We start from the raw sequence: 19,870 nt of genomic DNA, 5'->3' as shown, positions 1-19,870 counted from the left end.
CATAATAGTTTTAAACTCAGACTGAGGGACCACACACATTTTAGCCCAGTGATTTAGCTCTGTCTGTATGGTGTCACATTGCACTGGCATCTGCCTTCTCCCACAAACACATAGTGGGCATAAAAACTCACCACAGTACGGGGAAATTCAAGCCCCCGCAGATTACACACATTCGTAGCTGTTTGCTGTCTGTGTGATCGATGACGATTGTGTATCATCTTTCGCCAGCTCCCGCTCTCAGCACTCTCTGCCTCCTGTCTTTGTCTTCCTCTTTCTTTTGTTCTCTCTTTCGAACACTTCCTCACCAGCCTTGTGCCAATTTGGAATCAGGGGAGCACACAAAAAGAAATCCTCCATTCTCAATGTCAGTGCATCTGACTGACAAATGCTAATTGATGCCCATGCTCAGGAAGAGATTAATGAAAGTCATAATTAGTTAAGCTCTCTTTCTTTGCGTGTGTGTGTGTGTGTGGATATAAAGGAGATCTATCATACTGTCCTGCAGTGATAATTGGGTGGCCTGACAGGTTAATCATGGGGTTATCATGCTTCCTGTGGATTGTGTGCTCCCTGTCATCTGTTGGGAGGGGGAAAGTCGACTGAATCAAATGTTAAACAGAGCTGATTGTTTCTCGTATTGATCCTCCTTAATCTTTGTGCTGTTTTACTGGCAGGACCAAAGATAAACAGTCCAAGACCACTAAGGAAAATGCTTCTGTTTTGCATTTATCTTGTACATATTATTCATTATGAATTATGGTCAGTGGATGTCACAAATGTGATTAGTTGCCTACAAATAATGCAGAATCTTATAAATTTCTCATTCAATTTACGCCACAATGTTTGACATTCATTAAAATTGTAAAAATTTGTTTGCCTGGTTTGAATTCAATTATGAATCCCAGATTTGCAAAGAGGTCCCAGACTTTTGGATCCTACTGTAAATAATGGCTCGCATATCATTTTAAAGATTTAAATAGTAAACAAAATATTTTTTAATGGTTATTTATTAAAGTTTTTTTTAAAAAAAGCATAACCTGCATATATGACTATTCAAAAATAGTCCTTGTCAATATTCCAGCAACATATTTTTCATAAAGGGGTCTGTGCAATGTTTTTTTTAGTTTTTGTCAGCTTCTATAATATCTATATAATAAACAAAAAAATGGTTGAGATTATTCTTAATTTCTTCAGTAAGGTAGTTTTGGTTTTTTATGTGCAGGTAATATAATCTACATGTATTACCATGTATTCATATTTTAGAGATTTCTTTCTGTTTTTCATGTCAGCTTTACATGTGCTAATACTTCACTATGCTTGATATTATTCATATACTGTCAATGCTACCTGCATCGTATTGAAAGCCCCTAATTTTGCCTTCCTGGGTGGATTTTTAAATGACTTAAAATGTCACATCTACAGGCCCAGCTGCTTTATGAGTGCTATAGAGATTCATTAGGACATGTCACAGAGCGTGGCGGCTAAGTCCTTCATCGCCTTTGGTCTATTCAGTCAAATATTCCACGCTCTGTATTTCTAGGTAATTGCTGCTTCTTCAAAAGTCACGTAATTTTTAAGTCCCTAATTCGAGGAGAAGTTTTTATATCCTCTCACTTCATGAAAAGAAAAGCAAATAAGTCAGGACGGAAATGTTATGGCTTTAAAGCGGCCTCTGCTGTATTTCTCACACCTGCACCCCTTCAGCACTGAGCCAGGCGGTCTACATTAATGCGTTTCCCATTAGAGACCCTCAGTATTTTCTTTAGGACGTAACTGTGGAGAGAATGTTGCATGCATTCAGAGAGATATTGATTTTATTGCTGATATGGATCTTTATTTTTGAAGAAAAAAAAACACAGATGTCAGAGTTTGAATTTAAAAGAACTAATAAAGCATCTAAATTCTCATATAAAAGTAACCTCCTGAGGGAGAATTGCAACTTTATCATTTTATACACATCACTTGTAGTACATCACTCAACCTGTATTATCTTAATGATATGCTGCGTATGTAGGGAGGGGGGGATGTTGTTTGCTTTGTGTTTCAGTTGCTCGGAGCAATTGGGCAACATTAGTAACCACATTTGGGTCATATTTCATTCCTATTCAAATCTTTTTGGGGTCTGTAATTCATCACCAGTCCGGAAGCAATCTGTTTGCTTTTCCTGTGTTTCCCCAAGATAAGAGGCGCATAGAGCGTTTCGCCTGCCGTGTAAAGAAAGATCGCAGCGATATGAGGACTTGTTTAGGTTCGCTGTCTGCAGCGCTCTCATTGCTATGCAATGCCATTACCGGTCAGATGATACAGTTAATTTATTGTACAGGGATGGAGGGTGTGCATGCACAATTTTGAGAAGGAGAAATGTCAGACACACTGCGAGGAGCTTTTATCCGCATATAATTGTTTTGGTGTTTTCTACCTTCTCATATAATGTGTTAGTATTAAAACCATCCCCCTCCCTATTGCAGCGACATCTCTTCTCTAAAGACTTGGACAACCTGTCACTCACATAACATCACAGCAATTGCAAACCACAATGATACAACGATTTAATCGATTCCTGATGGACAAAATCAAATCAAGTCCTATATTTTTTTTCTTGTTTAAGAAGCCATTTCCTTTGGATATATACATGACAACAGGGAAGAAAACACCTTCCTTAAGACTCACGACCAGTCAATTAAAACAGAGGTCATTTGCATATATTAATGTGCTCAGGGTTGAGATTGTTGATTGACCTTTTTTGAAATGTAGTTTTCATAAATAATGAGGAAAGGAAAATGTTTCTATGATCTGTCCCATGAATGTTTACATTCCTTCCGATTTTAATAGGATTTGAGACACATTTTTCCAATCATGGGCTGAAAAAGGAGTCCCTGCTCATTTCTCAATGCTGTTTTCCTCTTATCTGGCTCAGAGATAGTATTATTACTCATGCGGTGTCTGGCTCTAGTAACATCACACCATCAGGTCCTGGAGGTTGTGTTTTATCTGGCCTTGCTTGATTTCAATAAACGGAAAGAAACCATATTTCAGAGTGGGATTTAGATAAACTACTGCCTGCTGTGTTTATCTGTTTTGGAGTGTGTGAATTTCTCTCCGGTATGACTTTCGTGGCAGTTCTTCATCTGTCAGTATTTGATGAAATGGACATTTCTGCCTCTCAATATCTAGCAAAGATTCACCATGCACGAGTTAATAGATCACTGTGATCCAGCAGTCTCGCCAGCAGGTAATATCTCTCTTTCTCCATCTTTCTCTGCTCTGTGTCTGTCTCATTTCCTCCCCATTTTAGTCATTATCTTCAATCACTCTCTTGTCAACTCTTAAGTGAATGTTGGTTGCAGTTTTCAGCCTATTTTACATCCATAATGTCACACATATCCAAGTAAAACCAGGTGTTTAATGTTATGATAAATGCAGAACAGATTTCATCCATCAGGCATTGATTGGATCATGAAAAGTGGGGATAGCTGAAAAGTAAATTCTAAATTTGAAAAATCATTTTAAATAATTAAAACGTGCAGTTTTAAACTACTATTGGTCAAATACAAGGAATTATGGGAAGTCAATAATGACACATACAATGGTTGCCTTTAATCTACTCGCATAATACAGTGATTAAGACCAAGTGTTCTTAAAGGGATAGTTCACCCAAAAATTTACTCACCCACAAGTTGAACACAAAAGGAGATATTTTGGAGAATGTTGGTAATCAAAGAGGCTGGTCCCTATTGACTTCCATAGTGGTAAAAAAAAAATACTATGGAAGTCAGTAGAGACAGAGAAACTATTTTGGTTACTGACATTCTTTAAAATGTCTTTTTGTTCAGTAGATGAAAGAAATTCGGAAAAGGTTGTGAACAACGCCAAGGTGAGTAAATGATGACAGAATTTTGATTTTTGGGTGAACTATCCTTTTAATACTCAGGACTTAAACATATTGGCTGATAAACTGCATTCAATTCTCTAACCCAAGCAAAACCACAACTGGCTTAATGTTTGTACTGGACCTTTTTTTTCCCACTTGTCCCCTACTTGTCTAAATATGTTAACCTTGGTCCATTAATAAAGAGTATGAAGTATATAAAATTGCATTTAGTAAGATATGTCAACATTTGAACCTTTCTTTTTTTTATATATTTATATCGTTAGATTTTTGAGTAAGTTGAATCCCAACACTTGTATCTAAAAGTGGAATTCTGTACTTTCTCTTTAAAAAATCCTGTCTTCACTGACGTGTATTGAATTTTGGGATAGCCTAGGCTGCGAAGCATCCACTTGTTCTATACTTTCATAGACTGGGAAAATAAGAATTTGCTTTTGCCATTCAAATGAATTGGGCACTTGGGACGCAGCTAATGTCAATTTTTCTTGCCTTACTCAATGAAGATTTCATAGTGGAACAAATATCAGATTACATAAACTAATTCAAACCATGGCAGATTTGGAACATGCACATGAGCTTTTCTATACTCATGTGATGTTTTATAGGAAGAGGTAGTTGTGGGACACAGCTGGTCGCTTGCCAATTACTGAACATCCTGGAAAATGTTACAAAGAGAGGCCAAGGAGGAATTGATGAAGAATAGAATGTGATCAATAGATCTATGCTTTTCTCTTTTTGCCTTCATTGTCTGTATTGTTCTGTTTCTTGGGAGTTTTTGTGACTTTTAATGACTAGTCTGGGTTAGTCAGGCAGGACAGTGTAAGAGCAACAAAAGATCCTGCTGTTCTTCAAATGTAGCATTGTACACTTCACTTTCACTCTCGCCCCCCACTGTAGTCTGAATAAATTCTGCTGTCTTCTGGCAGGCGGGAGCTTTTTAGGTCACTGTGACATCCAGCTTACCGGCTTACCTTACTCGTGCTGATAACACCAGAAATGTATCATACAGATGCAAAACCAAAGCAAGTTTGGGAAAGACAAGAGTAAAAATAACTATAGCATGGATACTTTTTGTATGAATGTCATTGCATAAGATTTAAAAATAAAACCAAATGGCATTTATTTTAAGGTACTTTTTAAAATGTGTGTTGGGTTAGGCCTGCATCTGTATTTAATCTTCATGGAACTGAAAACTTGGGACCAGTTAAAGTAATTGTAAAAAAAAAAAAAAAAAAAAAAGCTTTATTTACTTACAGAATGCATTATATGTTTACGTATTCCTTTATATGATATGAAATGATATTATAAATGGGTAATGGAGTCGAATCATCTATGATCATTTGAGGCCCCAGAACTCAAAAGTACCATCAAATTAGCATTAGTCCCTGGGGTGGTTCTTCTGCCTACATTTTGATTAGTGCGATAAAGCCGTGAGTAGACAGACGCGGTTTGTCGCTGGGAGAAACGGGCACTGTCAGAATTTAATCAAGGCCAACATTTATCACCGCTGAGCAGACACAGTGACAGACATTAGCTTTTAATTAACTCCTTAGACTCAATTATTGCCTATCCAGACAACAGAAGATGTGGATGAGGATATGCAGCTGATAATATTTCACTGCTTAGTTATGTTCCTGTTTTGAACATGCATTTGTGTTGAAATGCAATACAGTCCGGATCAAGGCACTGGTGCCCTGTTGGGTGGCCCTATAAATTTAGTTTTAACTGGATTTTATACTGTTAAAGGCTCCAGTCATTGCCTGGTAAGAGCATTTGTGCTCCATTCACATTTTAAATAAGGCTTGCGTATATTCTTTAAAAGGATCTCAGTGGAGGGCCAAGAAACACTTCAAGCTCACACTTTTCCAGATGTGCATCCATCACTGCACTCAGACGGTGAGACTCTACAGGGTCTGGTCTATGAGAAGTGTGGAAATCAGGGCTTTCTCAGGCTTTTACAGTAGCAGGTTTGCAGACGCTGGAAAGTATTTTTTGTTGTCCTTCAATTTATTACAATTAAAATATTAAAAATATAATATACAGTAAAATAACAATATAATGTAATTCATGTCTATGGTAGTTTCTAGAAGATTTCTGAGCATGAAAGACCTGCTCACAGATATTTTAATTACTTTTGATTTATTTAAAACTGTCAGAGCTTTAAAGTTGTGAAATACTCCAGTGTAAATCCTCAGTAGAGCCAGGCGATGTGCCTGATTGACTGGACTGCAGTTTTATAAGACATTGATTTCCTTTAACTGCAGTTTTCTCTGTGGCTTCCTCTACCACTGGACCTCTTATGGACTTCATCCATCATTGAGCTAACAAGGCTTCTTTGTGCTGAGTGAAATGGCTATTCCATTAGCATGACATCGCTCTGGGATTAGCCCAGATGGCTCCTACTGGAGAGCAATGTAAGTTCTGGTATAGTGAGGAATCTCTCAGATCAATTGTCAAAGTGAGAAGTATCACAGATACTCATTGGGTCTGCTCAGGTCATTAAAATGATTGCTAATCAGTGCTGTTTGTGCATGACACGTTTTTGAGTTGTGGTCTGTTTGAGTTTGAATGTGAGCATTCTGTATTTTTCAGTCTGTATGTGTGTGTTCTGCAATGTGTTGTGTATAACTTCTCTTAAGTAGTTGCTGTAGCTGTTATTGAGCTACAGTAATCAGGCAGTATTCTCTGAGCAGATGAAAGAGTCTAGCACTGAAGGACACTGCCGTTTCCCTGCTCCACCCCACTTGGCCAGCGTCTTTGATTGGTGGAAAAAAAGGATGTGTTCTTTGATTGGCTGTTATACATTTTTGCGCTCATGAATGGGTTCCAGTAGACAAGAGGGAGAAATCTTAATCAAGATCTTGGACTAGTTAAAAGCTCATGCCAGAGTTGGCTTTAACATCTGGCCAGCTGTGAGTGCCTGGTGGCTTTGATCACTGCCTCTATACTTCAGTTTGGCATTTGTTAACTGCTTGACCCTATAGTAGATGCCTTTAACATTAATGTATATTGATAGATGGTGGTATTGAATTTATTACATGTTACTGGAATAAAAGATTCCCTTTAACTGTGTAGTGCTACACTGTCAGAAAAATAGAATTATTAATTCTAATTTCTAACATAATTCACATTCTTCAATTTGATACATGTTGGGACCAGTCAGATTACAGATTACACTATCACAAGAAACATAAATTTAGTGTTTTTTTTGTTTTTTTCCGAAATATTTGACTGGTAATGTATATGTTGCGTTTCAGACGGATGGCAGGTGATATAAAAGTTGAGCGCACAGTGATTTGTTGTGGTGGCCATATGGGAGAAAGGATCTGCAGGATCAGGCATTTCTGCTATAATGAGTTTATGATTTATGTCATATGTTGTGCACCATAACACAACTCTGATGCCTTGCCTCCTTACTGAAATATGGGTTGGATGAGTGGATGCAAGTTCAAACCCTTATATAAATCTGAAATATCAAGAATACCTTAAGAAATCATGGTTTTTAGTGAATGCAACAAATGAAAATTTTCTGTTGTGGAGATGATTGTCGCATATAAAACCATCTTATGCTTTGCTTTATGGCCTAATGGGTGTTTTTACACTTGGTCTCTGCAAATACAAACTCTTGCCAGTATGAATTAAATGAAACAAATACATCATTTGTGAATACAGTGACATTTATGAGTGTGTTGTTTAAAGCTGAAGCCAATTTTCCCCAAAAAGTTTCTATAGAAAGTGTATGATTACTTGCCAACATGTGGTTGTAAAGACTGCAAATGGGATTTGCTTGATTCTGTTGGAAAAACATCAGTATTTACAGTTAACGCTTTGTTCAAAGCAGTTGTTTAGTTATTTTATTTTCTAAGATAAGTTAACCACCTAATTGCTTTTCATTAGTGAGTTTGTTAAAACCACAAGATTGCACCCATCTCTGTTGGGACAGGTTTAAAGTGATTAAGACCTTGTCCCACAGCTGTGCCCCTGAAATACTCTGGCTCTATGATTTGCCTGTAATCCTGTTAGCGTTCGATTAACACCACAGCCATGTTTCCCTGTGCAGGGATTCAAAGCCACTCCGTCCCTTTTCAGTGCTTTGTGCTAATCTGTAGAGGGTTGTTCGAATACCCTCTCTGATTTAATTTTATAAATATTAACTTTTGCTCTTGTTGGTGTTATATTAAATATTTTTTTTAATTACTTAATTATTTTATTTTGTATGTAATTATTATTATTATTTGTTTGGCGTTCCACCATGGATGTTGCATTTTAAAGCAGTGTCAAATTTGACTGGAATTGGTCTAATTCAATAGGACTGATTAGTTGTTTTTGCAACCCACTGAGTAGTTGATATAGAAAATAGGTTCAATATGTTGTGCATCTTTAAGCAGCAGTCAGTATATAACTTCACCTTATACCCTGAACTACTTGCATAGCACCAGCTGCGGTGTAAATGAATAATGACTGCACATCCAGCCGCCCTCACATTTAACTGCATTAACCTTCTGAACTCTCAGTGACTGACTGGCTTTGTCGGGCGTCTCACAAGTGATTTATAGAGATTATAAACACTGGAAGCTGAAAACATTAAATGTATATGGTGTAAAGTGTATTGCCACTGAGTAAGGATAGATACTCCAAGATACAGCTGCATTTGTGCAGTCCCTCGAGATGACAAATGACACATTTCGGATTTTAGGAAAACGTAAATTTACAGGCCGTCATGTCTTGAGTGTTTTTCCTTCTCAAGGTCCACAGATAAACCTCATACATAACAACCAGTTTTCTCAGGCACTGCTTATCTTTGGACTAAATAAGGGATGGCAAGTGGAGGTGTAGACCTCGGTTTAAAACTTAAATATTTTGGAGACGCTCAAGTGGTCAGTGTCTCAGCCGTCTACCCATGAGGATCTTCGGTTATCTAAATTTGATTGGACCACACAAAATCTAAACACACAGGGTACATTTGTTTGTCTCTCTCTTAATCACATTTTTTGCTTGAGTGTGTTTGTAATAGTTTTAATACAGCAATGCAGTATTTGCTAATCCCTTCAGTCATGACCTCAGAGTAAAGCTGCTCTTAATGGAGCACACTATATTCACAGTAATCTGATTTGCTGTGGCCCAGTTAGAACAAGATTACATTATAAACAGATGTACACAACATAAGCAACCACATAAATCCAGATAAGTGTTAATAAGTGTTCAATTGTTTGCAAACACTGTGGTCCATTTATAAACATTTCAGGATCTACTGCATGGAAATTCCCAAAGGGCAAAGCTGATGCTTGTAATGTGTGGTGAATAATGACCCATTGGGGCTCATTTAAAATGGGTGAGAAAAGTATTGAGAGTGATGGTTATTTTATGTTGGGTGTTATTAGTATCGTTTGTGGTATGCATCTTCTGATATGTGGTGACCGCGATCGAGGTACTTGGCTGAGACCTCACTGCAGGGGTCATAGCGTGATGACGGCCGTTGATCTCTTCACTTTCCCAGCATTGTGTTTCCTGAGTTGAAAACAAGTGCAAGTTTTCTCATGGAGTCACAGAGAGCTCTATAGACAGAGATATGGGTCACAGGAAACTGCTCCATTTGTACTGAGGGCCTGATGTATTAACACAGACTGAAAACCTATTATTATTGTTCATTTTTATGTATATATATATTTTTGTTAGATGTTTATTGCACTCCACATTACTTCCTTCTACAGTGGCTATTGTAAGATTTCGCCTCTGACTTTCTTTTTTTTTTCTTTTTTTTTTAAGGATACAACTATTTTCATTCTTTTGTACTCTGAGTGATAAAGCAAATCTGCATGTTTCAATTCCCAATGGCTTTGCCTCTCGATCTTGCCTTTTGGAAATCATTGTAATTTAAATATTTAAATCAGCTGCCCTCCCACATCATTGACAGTCATGAATGAAATGAATACATTAAACTGGCGAACACATTTAAGAAAGCACATATATATTGTGCTACTGTCAGGATAGCAGGATAGTGATGGCTTTATTTAATGCATGGTGAAACAGACACTGTTACCATTTTCCATTCTTATTACAGGGAAAGCAAGCATAATAATTACGCCTACATTGCATTGGAATCAATGGCTTGTATGGAATTTGTGCAAAAAATTATAACTGCATAAATTGAATTATTTTATTATTATTAATATATTTTATTATGACTGATTGTTTTGTTACAAAAAAAACCCCAATGATAATAGTCTTGGGATCCAAGTGATGATTGAAATCTTTCTTGTTGCGGTTTGTGAAGTATATGTGTTAAATAGACAGATTAATGGAGTCAGATAATGTCTTTAAAACTGTCAAAATGTTTGATGCTGGGTCTGGTCTGTTGGCATTCTCCATTAATTGTTATCAATAAAAATTAAAAATGTGCGTGAAGCAGAGAAGTGCCATGCAACTTTTATTGTTAACATTATTCCCATTTTTCATGTTACCGCTTTATCTTTCTCCATTTTAGCCGAGCAATCAAAACCAACCAAGACCTCCTACCGGACACTCCATGGAGGAACATCCTGTACGATGACTTCTGGGGCACTCTGCTCACCCACAGCGGCAGCCACAAGTCATTCCGCCCCCTCTGCACCCTCTCTTTCCGCCTCAACTACGTCCTGGGTGGTCTGGACCCCCGGGGCTACCACCTGTTCAACGTAGGCCTGCACTGCTGTGTCACTGCACTCTTCACTGCATTTTGTGGCCATCTACTGGGTGGAGGACCGTGGAGCCTGCTGGCGGGACTGCTCTTCGCCTCTCATCCCATACACACCGAAGCGGTGGCTGGGGTGGTGGGGCGAGCAGATGTGGGAGCAGCGTTTTGCTTCTTATCGTCCCTGCTCTGTTACACCCAGTATTGTCGTCTCAGGCCCTTCACGACACACTCGAGCGGGGTTGTGTGGCAGGCGACGCTGTGGCTGGCCGGGAGTCTCGGTGCTGCTGCGGCGGCCTTGCTGTGGAAGGAGCAGGGAGTGACTGTTCTGGCCGTGTCAGCCGTCTATGACCTCTGTGTTGTGCATCGTCTGCGACTCCGGCAAGCAGTGATGATGGTACTGAAGGTGAGATCTGATTCTCATTGTGTGGATCTGCTTTAAGTCCAAATGAAAATGCAATAGCGGCATCAATGTGATAGAAAAAAGGTCCTGAATCTTAACGGGCTGTATTTCTTATCCAGAGTCTCAAGAGTTCCTATCCATCCTGGAAAATCTGTATTTTTTGCAATGCTAGAAAATCTGAGAATAAAGACCCTCACACCAAGGACGATGACTATAATGATAAATATATTGCTCTAAAAATCGTTGTAAATATAAAAGAATATCAGAGTCCACACTATGACTATAATGATAATGGCACAGAGAAACAATATAATATGAATCACTTTCAGAGCTATTTGTTTTAGCTAATAAAGGATAAAAATAATGACAGTCAATCAGAATCCATGCTGCATTAAAGAGCTCAAACATTTAAAGTGGCACAGGCTAATATAGTTATCGTTATAGTTATCATTCTTTGTGTGAAGTGTGAACAGGCCTTTACCCAAGAAAATTACTTATTCTTTAATGTCTCAGTGCAAAGTTTTAATAAAACTTGAGTAAAGACCAGTCAGGAAAGTCTCAATCAAAACAAGATTTTTTTTTTTTTTTAATCAGTCCTATTATTAGTTTCATCTGAGGTGCAGGACGTTTCTAAAACGGTGATACCCGTTTGATTTACCAACAATGAACGAATGGACACTTAAAATATTTATTGCACCGTCACTGTTTAGTGATTTTCGCAGGGAAAATAGTGTCTAGTTTATATGCAAACCTTGAAAACAGACAAAAGTTTTCAAATATAAGGGGTATTTTACTGTGTCCTAACCTGTTAAGATGAATTACCCTTTTTAAACAGACAAATGGCAAGTATTACATGATGGCAAATTCTATTTACTGTAGTAATACGACACATTTAAATCCATTTAGCTGTACAATGATTTTGTGGGAATTATCACACTTACACCCATGATCTGTTCAGTATAATTTGCAGAACTAATCTTTAAATGTCACGTTTTATCAATATGATAATAAATGAGAATTTGTGCAGCTCTCCTCCACTATATTTCAGACAATAATGCAAGAGTAATCTTACCAGTCCAGACCCTGTACACTGATGCCAACCCCACAGCACATCTGGGCCCTTTATCATGGCCTCTCTGCCCGTGTCTCCGGCTTTTCTTGCTGGTAATCATGAGGTGCGCGAGAGGGGCGACAGCGAGAGATTACAAACTCTCCAGACGGCCACGAGCGCATGGGAACGCAAACAGAGGGAGAAAAAGGGGGATGAGGACGAAGAGAGGAAACCATGCCCTCACTTCCTCTCTTTCTCTTTATCAAAGCACTTTCTCGTTCACTCTTATTCCCGTGGTGGAAAACCGGCTCATTGGCTTTCAGTGTTTCACAGGGGCCTCATTAAATGCAGAAGGAATGGTCAACAATAAAAGATCCCAAATGATCTTCCGAAATGGTTTTTGAACAGCGAGGCACTGACTTTGCATATTTAATGCCATGTGTCTCCAACATTACATTTAAGCGGTAATGAATGCGTATCAGGGTAATAAGATAGGGCTCATTGATATTCCAGAGGCTACAAACACCCCTGATATATGATATTGCTTTGATTTGAGCTGAATGCGGTGTGAGTCTCAAACGATACGCTGTAGATTAGTTTTGAGGTTGGCCATATGAGCACACAATGCAGATAGAGGGCAATTTTTCATCTCATTTGCTCTCTAATCGGCTAAGATGAGATAAAGCTTGGGGTGATTGTCTGGAATGCGTTCTGCCCTTTTTCTGCATAGCAGTGTTACACTTGGCTGCTGGTTTAGCACAGTATCTACACACCACCAGTCAACCTGTCTTAAGGCCAAATCACACTGCACTGACAGATGCAACAGACACTTCGTCAGGTTTTGGTTGGTGCTTGCTTTTGCTGATTGAGCATATTTGATGTTTTTCAGGTTGAATGCCTTAAGAGACATTCTGTAATCTGCTGTTCTGTTGTCCGCATCGGTCAGTGTCTGTCAGTGCAGTGTGAATTGGTCTTTATTCTGGAAAAAAAGAGAACTTTCAAGGAATAATTGAAAAAAAGAAAAGAAAATTTTGTCGTCATTTACTCACCCTCAAGTTTCAATCCTGTATGAATTTCTTTCTTCTGCTTGAACACAAAGGAAGATATTATGAAGAATGTCGGTAACCAGAGAGTTGAAGGTCTATGGGGTCCATCCACATTTTCGTTACTGACATTCTTCAAAAATATTTTCCTTTTTGTTCAGGACTCAGAAGAAAAAGATCATTAGGTTTGAAACAACTTGAGTATGAGTGAATGATGACAGAATTTTCATTTTTAAGTGAGCTATTCCTTTAAGGTGGAAAATACTGAAATGCTTCATAGTTCTATTTAAGGTAATTCAATGATGACACACAATATTTTGGCTCATTTGTCTTAATGTTGTGCATGTGGGATGATTTGTTCATAAACAGTCTACAATTTGATGAATGTGGCATCATTTATGACAGGAAATTCAGCTGAGAAATGATGCTGTGGATCTCACATTTACTTATTTACTTTTTTGTGTTTTATGCATGAGTTTTATTTTAGTTACTAAGTTGAAGGATGAGCTTATGCACACACTTTATAAGCAGAGAAGAAAACTGCCATGACATTGAGAATAACTGCTTTTTGTCTGATGATTGTTCTTTATGGTATCTCCAATCTAAGATTGATTTTACAGTTTGGTACAAAAGAGCATGAACAAAAACAGGTGATGAAATAGAGCTCATTCAGTTCAACCATATCTGAATCTGAACTGTAGATTAAAGTGTCACACTCAGTGGAAGCAGATGATCTATCACGGCTTTAGCCCATACGTTTCTGACCCATTGTGTGTGAAATAAAAGAATCGATATTCGTGGCATCTAATTTCCCCAGTCTTTGAGCTTGACTTCCCCAGAATGCACTCTGTCAATAGTCATGCTGTGCCCAAGAGGCAATTATACAAGTAAAGATTATTCTTTCTTTCACTCAAAAGACTGTTATATGCAGTATAAATGCAGAATAATTTCTTCTGGTGCTTTTATGCACCAGGGGATGTCTTTTTATTATATTTTATTTTTTTAATTTGTTACATGGCCTCATTAAGCAGTCTTTACATGCCATCATCATTTATTTTTTCCTACTTTTCAGACTTGTTATGTATACATTTGTCCCACACCCAGACTTTCATATGATTTACATATGCAAAAACTATGGTAAACCAACAAGTAGTGACATAAACTTAAAACATTTTAATATTTATAAAGCAACAACAGTGTCAGTGAAGAGCATGCTTGAAAAAAATCAAGCTAAATAGTTTATTTTTTCATTTTGTGTCACTTCCAAACAAGTTGAAATTTTGTCATTGTCAAAAAAACTGTGAGCACGTTATTGTGGTATAATTATGATACACAAAATGCTAGCTATATGAACTTGGCCATAACTCCTAAGAGAATATACTTTGTATTATTTTATTTATTCTTGAAATATTAATGTAATTTCCATTTCAAAATGCGATTAAACACAATACATAACTTTATATATGTTTAAAATGTTTTAAAAAAAAGTTTAATTTCTAAAAGTCAGAATATAAAATGATTCATTTTGTTTTCTTTATTTTCTAGAGGAGGAACATGAACTTGTTGGTCAGTTTAGCCTGGCTGGTCGGTTGGGGAATGATTCTTCTTACAGCAAGATTTTACTGGATGGGCAACAAGCCGCCAAACTTCTCCAACTCGGACAACCCAGCAGCCGACTCACCTCACTTCCTGACCAGAGCGCTTACGTTCCTGTACCTTCCAGCTGTCAATGCCTGGCTCCTCCTCTGTCCTGACCAACTCAGCTTTGATTGGTCAATGGATGCCGTTCCACTGCTCCGAGCCATCGCAGATTGGAGGAACCTTCAGTCGGTTATGTTTTATTCAGGATTTGCTCTCCTGGCATGGTTTGGCCTGAGAAGCCCACTGCTACAGTCCACAAAAATCAGTGAAACCAATGGAAAATCCTATATGAGCAATGGAAAGTCTGCAACTAACGGATACAGTCATAATCACAATGACAATCACTATGGGGACACGAACTCTCCTAAAAGAAATGGTTATCATAAACCTCTGAAAACCCTCCCAGCCACAGAGAACATGGTAGCCTTTTCCCTCGGGCTTCTGGTTTTGCCCTTCATCCCAGCCACTAACATGTTCTTCTATGTGGGCTTTGTAGTGGCCGAGCGAGTGTTGTACATCCCCAGCATGGGCTTCTGTCTGCTCGTGACTGTCGGGTTTAGGAGCATGTTCATGCGCTGTAGGTTGAGATGCTCCAGAGCGCTCCTGCTGACCTGTGCCGCAGGCCTGGTGCTTCTCTACAGCCTGAAGACTGTGAGGAGGAACCAGGACTGGCAGAGTGAAGAGATGCTGTACAGGTCTGGAATTGCTGTCAACCCTGCAAAAGGTGGGTTTAAAGAGCTTGTATTCTCCAATATCAGATTATATTATCTACAAAATAAATATTCTAGTGAGATTTCATGTTTCCCTCAGCTTGGGGTAACCTGGGTAATGTCCTGAAGAACCAGGGAAAGATGGCTGAGGCTGAAAGGGCATATAGAAATGCTCTTTATTACCGAGGCAATATGGCTGATATGCTGTACAACCTGTGAGTACAATAACTTTGACCTGTTTTTTTATACTCTACACCACACTGTCTGAATATTGTTGCATCAAATAAAAAAAATAAAAGCAAGTTGTTCAGAAAACAAATGATGTTTTTTTGGAACTAACTTCACCTTTCTGAGTAATTATTTTTTTCTGATTTAATTTCTGTGTTTATGTCTGTCTTTGTCTATGACCAGAAATAAGCAAACAAAGGGATGACTAAACGTCTCTCTCTCACTCTCTCTCTCTCTCTCTCTCTCTCTCTCTCTCTCTCTCTCTCTCTCTCTCTCTCTCTCTCTCTCTCCCTCTCTCTCTCTCTCTCTCCCTCTCTTTCTCTTTCTCTTTCTTTGTGAGGGGAAAGTCATACTTAGCATTCAGAAAACTAAAGTGGGAGGTTGAGGAGCAGTGCAAGTATTTGCCGTATCTCTCTCTCTCAGGGTTTGTGTGTGTGACGGGGATTTCATTAGTCCTGATTTGCAGGCATGAAGGGAAGTGTGAAACACCTCTATAACTCATTAACCCTTGGAGAGGAGAAGAAACCTCCATGTTTCATTGTCACGTTCTGGCCCTTGCACAAACGTATATATTCATATTGCTTCACACATCATTTCTCAAGCTTAAAACCTGTGTGTGATTTTATTTCATCCAGTGGTTTGCTGCTACAGGAGAGTGAGCGATTTTCTGAGGCTCTGCATTACTATAAACTGGCCATCGGGAGCAGACCGACTCTGGCCTGTGAGTTCAGCTCTTCAGTTTCACTTTTTTCGCCATTTTGACCATCAGAGTCAGTCTCTTACTTGTGTCCTGATTTTCACAGCTGCATACTTGAACGTGGGGATCATCCTGGTCTCCCAGGGGAATATGGAAGAGGCCGAACGCACGTTCCACGCTTGCGCGGACATCCCTGATGAGAATCTAAAGGACCCTCATGCCCACAAAAGCTCTGTCACCAGCTGCTTGTACAATCTGGGCAAGATGCTTCATGAGCAGGGCCAGCATGAGGTACAGCTCAGCTCATTCATTGAGTATTCATTGAAATCTACATGCATAACCCAGTTGGGATGGATCCAATAATGTTCTTGCATGAATTATTGGTTTTTGTCACGTTATTACAGGCTGTTTTTGTTTGTCGTATAGGAGGCGCTTTCAATTTATAAAGAGGCTGTGCAAAAGATGCCACGACAGTTCGCACCGCAGAGTTTGTACAACATGATAGGTCAGTGTTTATTTCTCAGTTGAATTGCATTCAGATGTATTTTATGTATTTATATCTATAGACCAATGTAAAATTGAGGGGTTTTTTTTCAGTGGAATCACAATATATTAAATGTAAATTTGTAAATTCTCATTCCATCTATCCCAATTTATCCCATCTCATCCAATACATCCATAAAAATATTATACCTAAAGACTAGCCCTATGACTTTCGATATTTTTCCCCTGCAATTTTAGATTTCCCCTCTTATAGACAACCTCATTAACATGCTCCATTTAAGATTTCAAGTATGACCTAAAATGTTTTTAGTGCTCTATAACCGCTTAACTTTAATGACACTATTGTCTTGCTAAGGCTGTTTTTGATGACGTCTGCATAATTAATTATGTTGTCTGTTTATAACCGTGAAGCTGCTTTAAAATTGTTTCTATTGTATAAAACGCTATAAAAATAAACGTAGCTTTGAAAAATATTATAAAATATTTCAAATTAACCTTGATTTGTAAAACCAACCCAAATATCTTTTTTGCCATGTCTGGAGATGTGATTGGAATTGGATACATATATAATACATGTCCTTGCATTACTGAATCAGTATCCGGAGAAGTGATGAGTTTACATTTATGCCTTTGGCAGATGCTTCCAAAGTTGATTTTAGAATCCATTCAAGGTGTATTTCTTTTTTTTTTTTTTATGCATCTCTATTAATTTCAAACATAGTGCTCCAGAGGTTTATTGTCTGTGAATCAACTCTCAGGAGTTATGGAAGAACTTTCCAAATATGCTTAAACTAATCCAGCGACATATACTTTTCTTTGCATTTGATTTGTCAGCATGAAGTCCAGAGAATTCTAGGTAATTATAGATGTCCTTCTGACTTTGGCCCACAGGTGAAGCTTATATGAGGCTAAATAATCTAGAGGAAGCGGGGCATTGGTACAGAGAGTCACTGAAGGCCAAACCCGACCATGTTCCTGCCCACCTGACCTATGGAAAACTGCTGTCTATCATGGTAAGTCAACCTGACATGTACATTATTACCCTTTTTTGTGTTTGTGAGCTTTTCTTCTGTCACAAACACAAAAGTGAGACCTGAAAGTCTGAGCCCACATTGAAAACAAATAAAAAGATTTTGAAAATCAATTGACATTGTCTTTATTTATTTGTTTATCCATAAATTGACTATTCCATTCTATCCCTTCCATCCATCCATGTTGTTATGATTATTATCATTTGTGATACTACTGCTAATACTAATATAATACCACTAGTGACAATGCTTCTATTTTACCTAAATAATAATATATTATTGAATAGAATAGGTTAAATATAAGCTTTTTCACTAGTGGTCTCAGACTTGTGTTGCTATATTTTTGTCACACTGTGGTTGCTATTAAATTTTCAGTATGAATATAAAAACCTGCAGCTAAATGGATTTATGAAAGCATAATTAAATATGAAATCCATTTAGTTTGTTTTCAACCTACAAATGGGGAGATGGAGTGGAAAGAAGTAAGTATCCAAAGAGATCTGGTTATCAAAATCATTTGTCACACATGACCCTTCAGGAGACTCTTAGTACTGAGGAAAGAAATAATTGCTTCGTCCTTGAGAGGAACATTGACACAAAAACATCTCTGACATCAACGGCACCACCATTTTGTTAATAATGAAACATGTCTTTTCAGTTTTTCACATTTTTATTCCACCCCTCTCACTACCCCACCTCTCCCTGCATAAGAAAAAACCCTTTCTCCCCGTGATATTTTCCTCTCTGACCACCATGTAAATGGAGAAGGGGTAATGAAGAAAGGTCAAGCAGCTGCATCCCTCCCAGGACGTGATATCTCATATCCTCCTCCTAATCTGATTTGGGTTTGTGTCTCGGCACGGCTGGTCAAGAGTCCAGACTGTTGCCTCGAACCTGTTTGCTCTCTTTCACCCAAACCACACAAGGCCTGTCCACTTAATACACACAGATTAAAACCGGTTATTACCCCTCAAGCACCGTGCTTAATTGAATTACTTTTTCCTTCTTGAAAACAATGAAAATTGGTGAACTTTTGACCACCTGTTGAGGAACTGCAGTGTATTGTCTGAACAGCATCAGACAAAATGACTGAAGTTGTCATGATGTACCTCACAAGACCATTTTTTGTCTGATTTTTTATTTTTTTTTTGTCAGATGTAATATTCAGGACATTTACTGCTGTTTTCTTTTACGTTTAGCAGTCTGTTTTTGAACTTGAAGTTTCTAAGGTTTGTTTTACATCGAAAAAGTTGCAAAGCTAATTTAATGCTTTAGTCAACAGATTAAATCAAGGTCTGCAGGTATTTAGTGTTTTTTTGAAACCCTGACTTCAAGTGTTATAGGCCTATACATTTGATAAACGCTCTTGGACGTAGTTGAATGATTTTCAGGAACCGCAGCCAATGAGAGCATGAAATGCTACGGCTTTCCAAGGTATTTCTTTATCATCTTATCTGAAGTGTTTGCCACAAAACTGTTCAGTGAAGCAAGCCTAATATAACCTCGCTGCTTATGACAAGAACGTTTGCAAAGGTAACACCAACATGGAAGCAATCAGCACTGAACTGTAAAGAAAGTGAGACAATTGCACATCAAACATTCGCACAAGTGTACTTTCCCACACTTTGATAGCATCTAACATCATATATAGCACAAATTTAAAAGATCCGGTTAAGCCTATGTCACTTTAATTGCAACGGTGGGTGTAGTTGTAATTATTTCTTAATGTCTCCACAGGGACAGAAGTCTGAAGCAGAGAGTTATTTCCTGAAGGCAATAGAGCTGGATCCTACTAGAGGGAACTGCTATATGCATTACGGTAGGATCGGATTCAATTCCTAATGTCTAATGATCTAATGTTATTGATCAATGCACAAATTACTTGAAATTTTATTTGATAGAGTTTTCTTTAATGGCCTTTTATTTATTCCTTAAATGTAATAATTATTAATTTGTTAATAAATATATGATTACCTTTGTTAATAATAATTAATTTATCAAAA

The 19,870-nt window shown here is 38.0% G+C and overlaps 1 protein-coding gene across 1 annotated transcript in view; it reads left to right on the top strand.

The window, feature by feature from the left end:
• Positions 1-19,870, top strand: part of tmtc2a (transmembrane O-mannosyltransferase targeting cadherins 2a) — a 28,513-nt gene that overhangs the window by 6,333 nt on the left and 2,310 nt on the right. Inside the window, exons 2-9 of the mRNA XM_039667998.2 lie at positions 10,374-10,965; positions 14,602-15,421; positions 15,508-15,622; positions 16,271-16,356; positions 16,439-16,623; positions 16,759-16,837; positions 17,728-17,849; positions 19,605-19,686. Coding sequence (XP_039523932.2) covers positions 10,374-10,965; positions 14,602-15,421; positions 15,508-15,622; positions 16,271-16,356; positions 16,439-16,623; positions 16,759-16,837; positions 17,728-17,849; positions 19,605-19,686 — 2,081 coding nt within the window. The remainder of the gene's footprint in view (positions 1-10,373; positions 10,966-14,601; positions 15,422-15,507; positions 15,623-16,270; positions 16,357-16,438; positions 16,624-16,758; positions 16,838-17,727; positions 17,850-19,604; positions 19,687-19,870) is intronic.

Source organism: Pimephales promelas, chromosome 24 (assembly GCF_988280905.1).
Source record: "Pimephales promelas chromosome 24, fPimPro1.hap1.1, whole genome shotgun sequence".
Lineage (NCBI taxonomy): Eukaryota > Metazoa > Chordata > Actinopteri > Cypriniformes > Leuciscidae > Pimephales > Pimephales promelas.
This window is presented reverse-complemented; position numbering and strand designations above follow the sequence as displayed.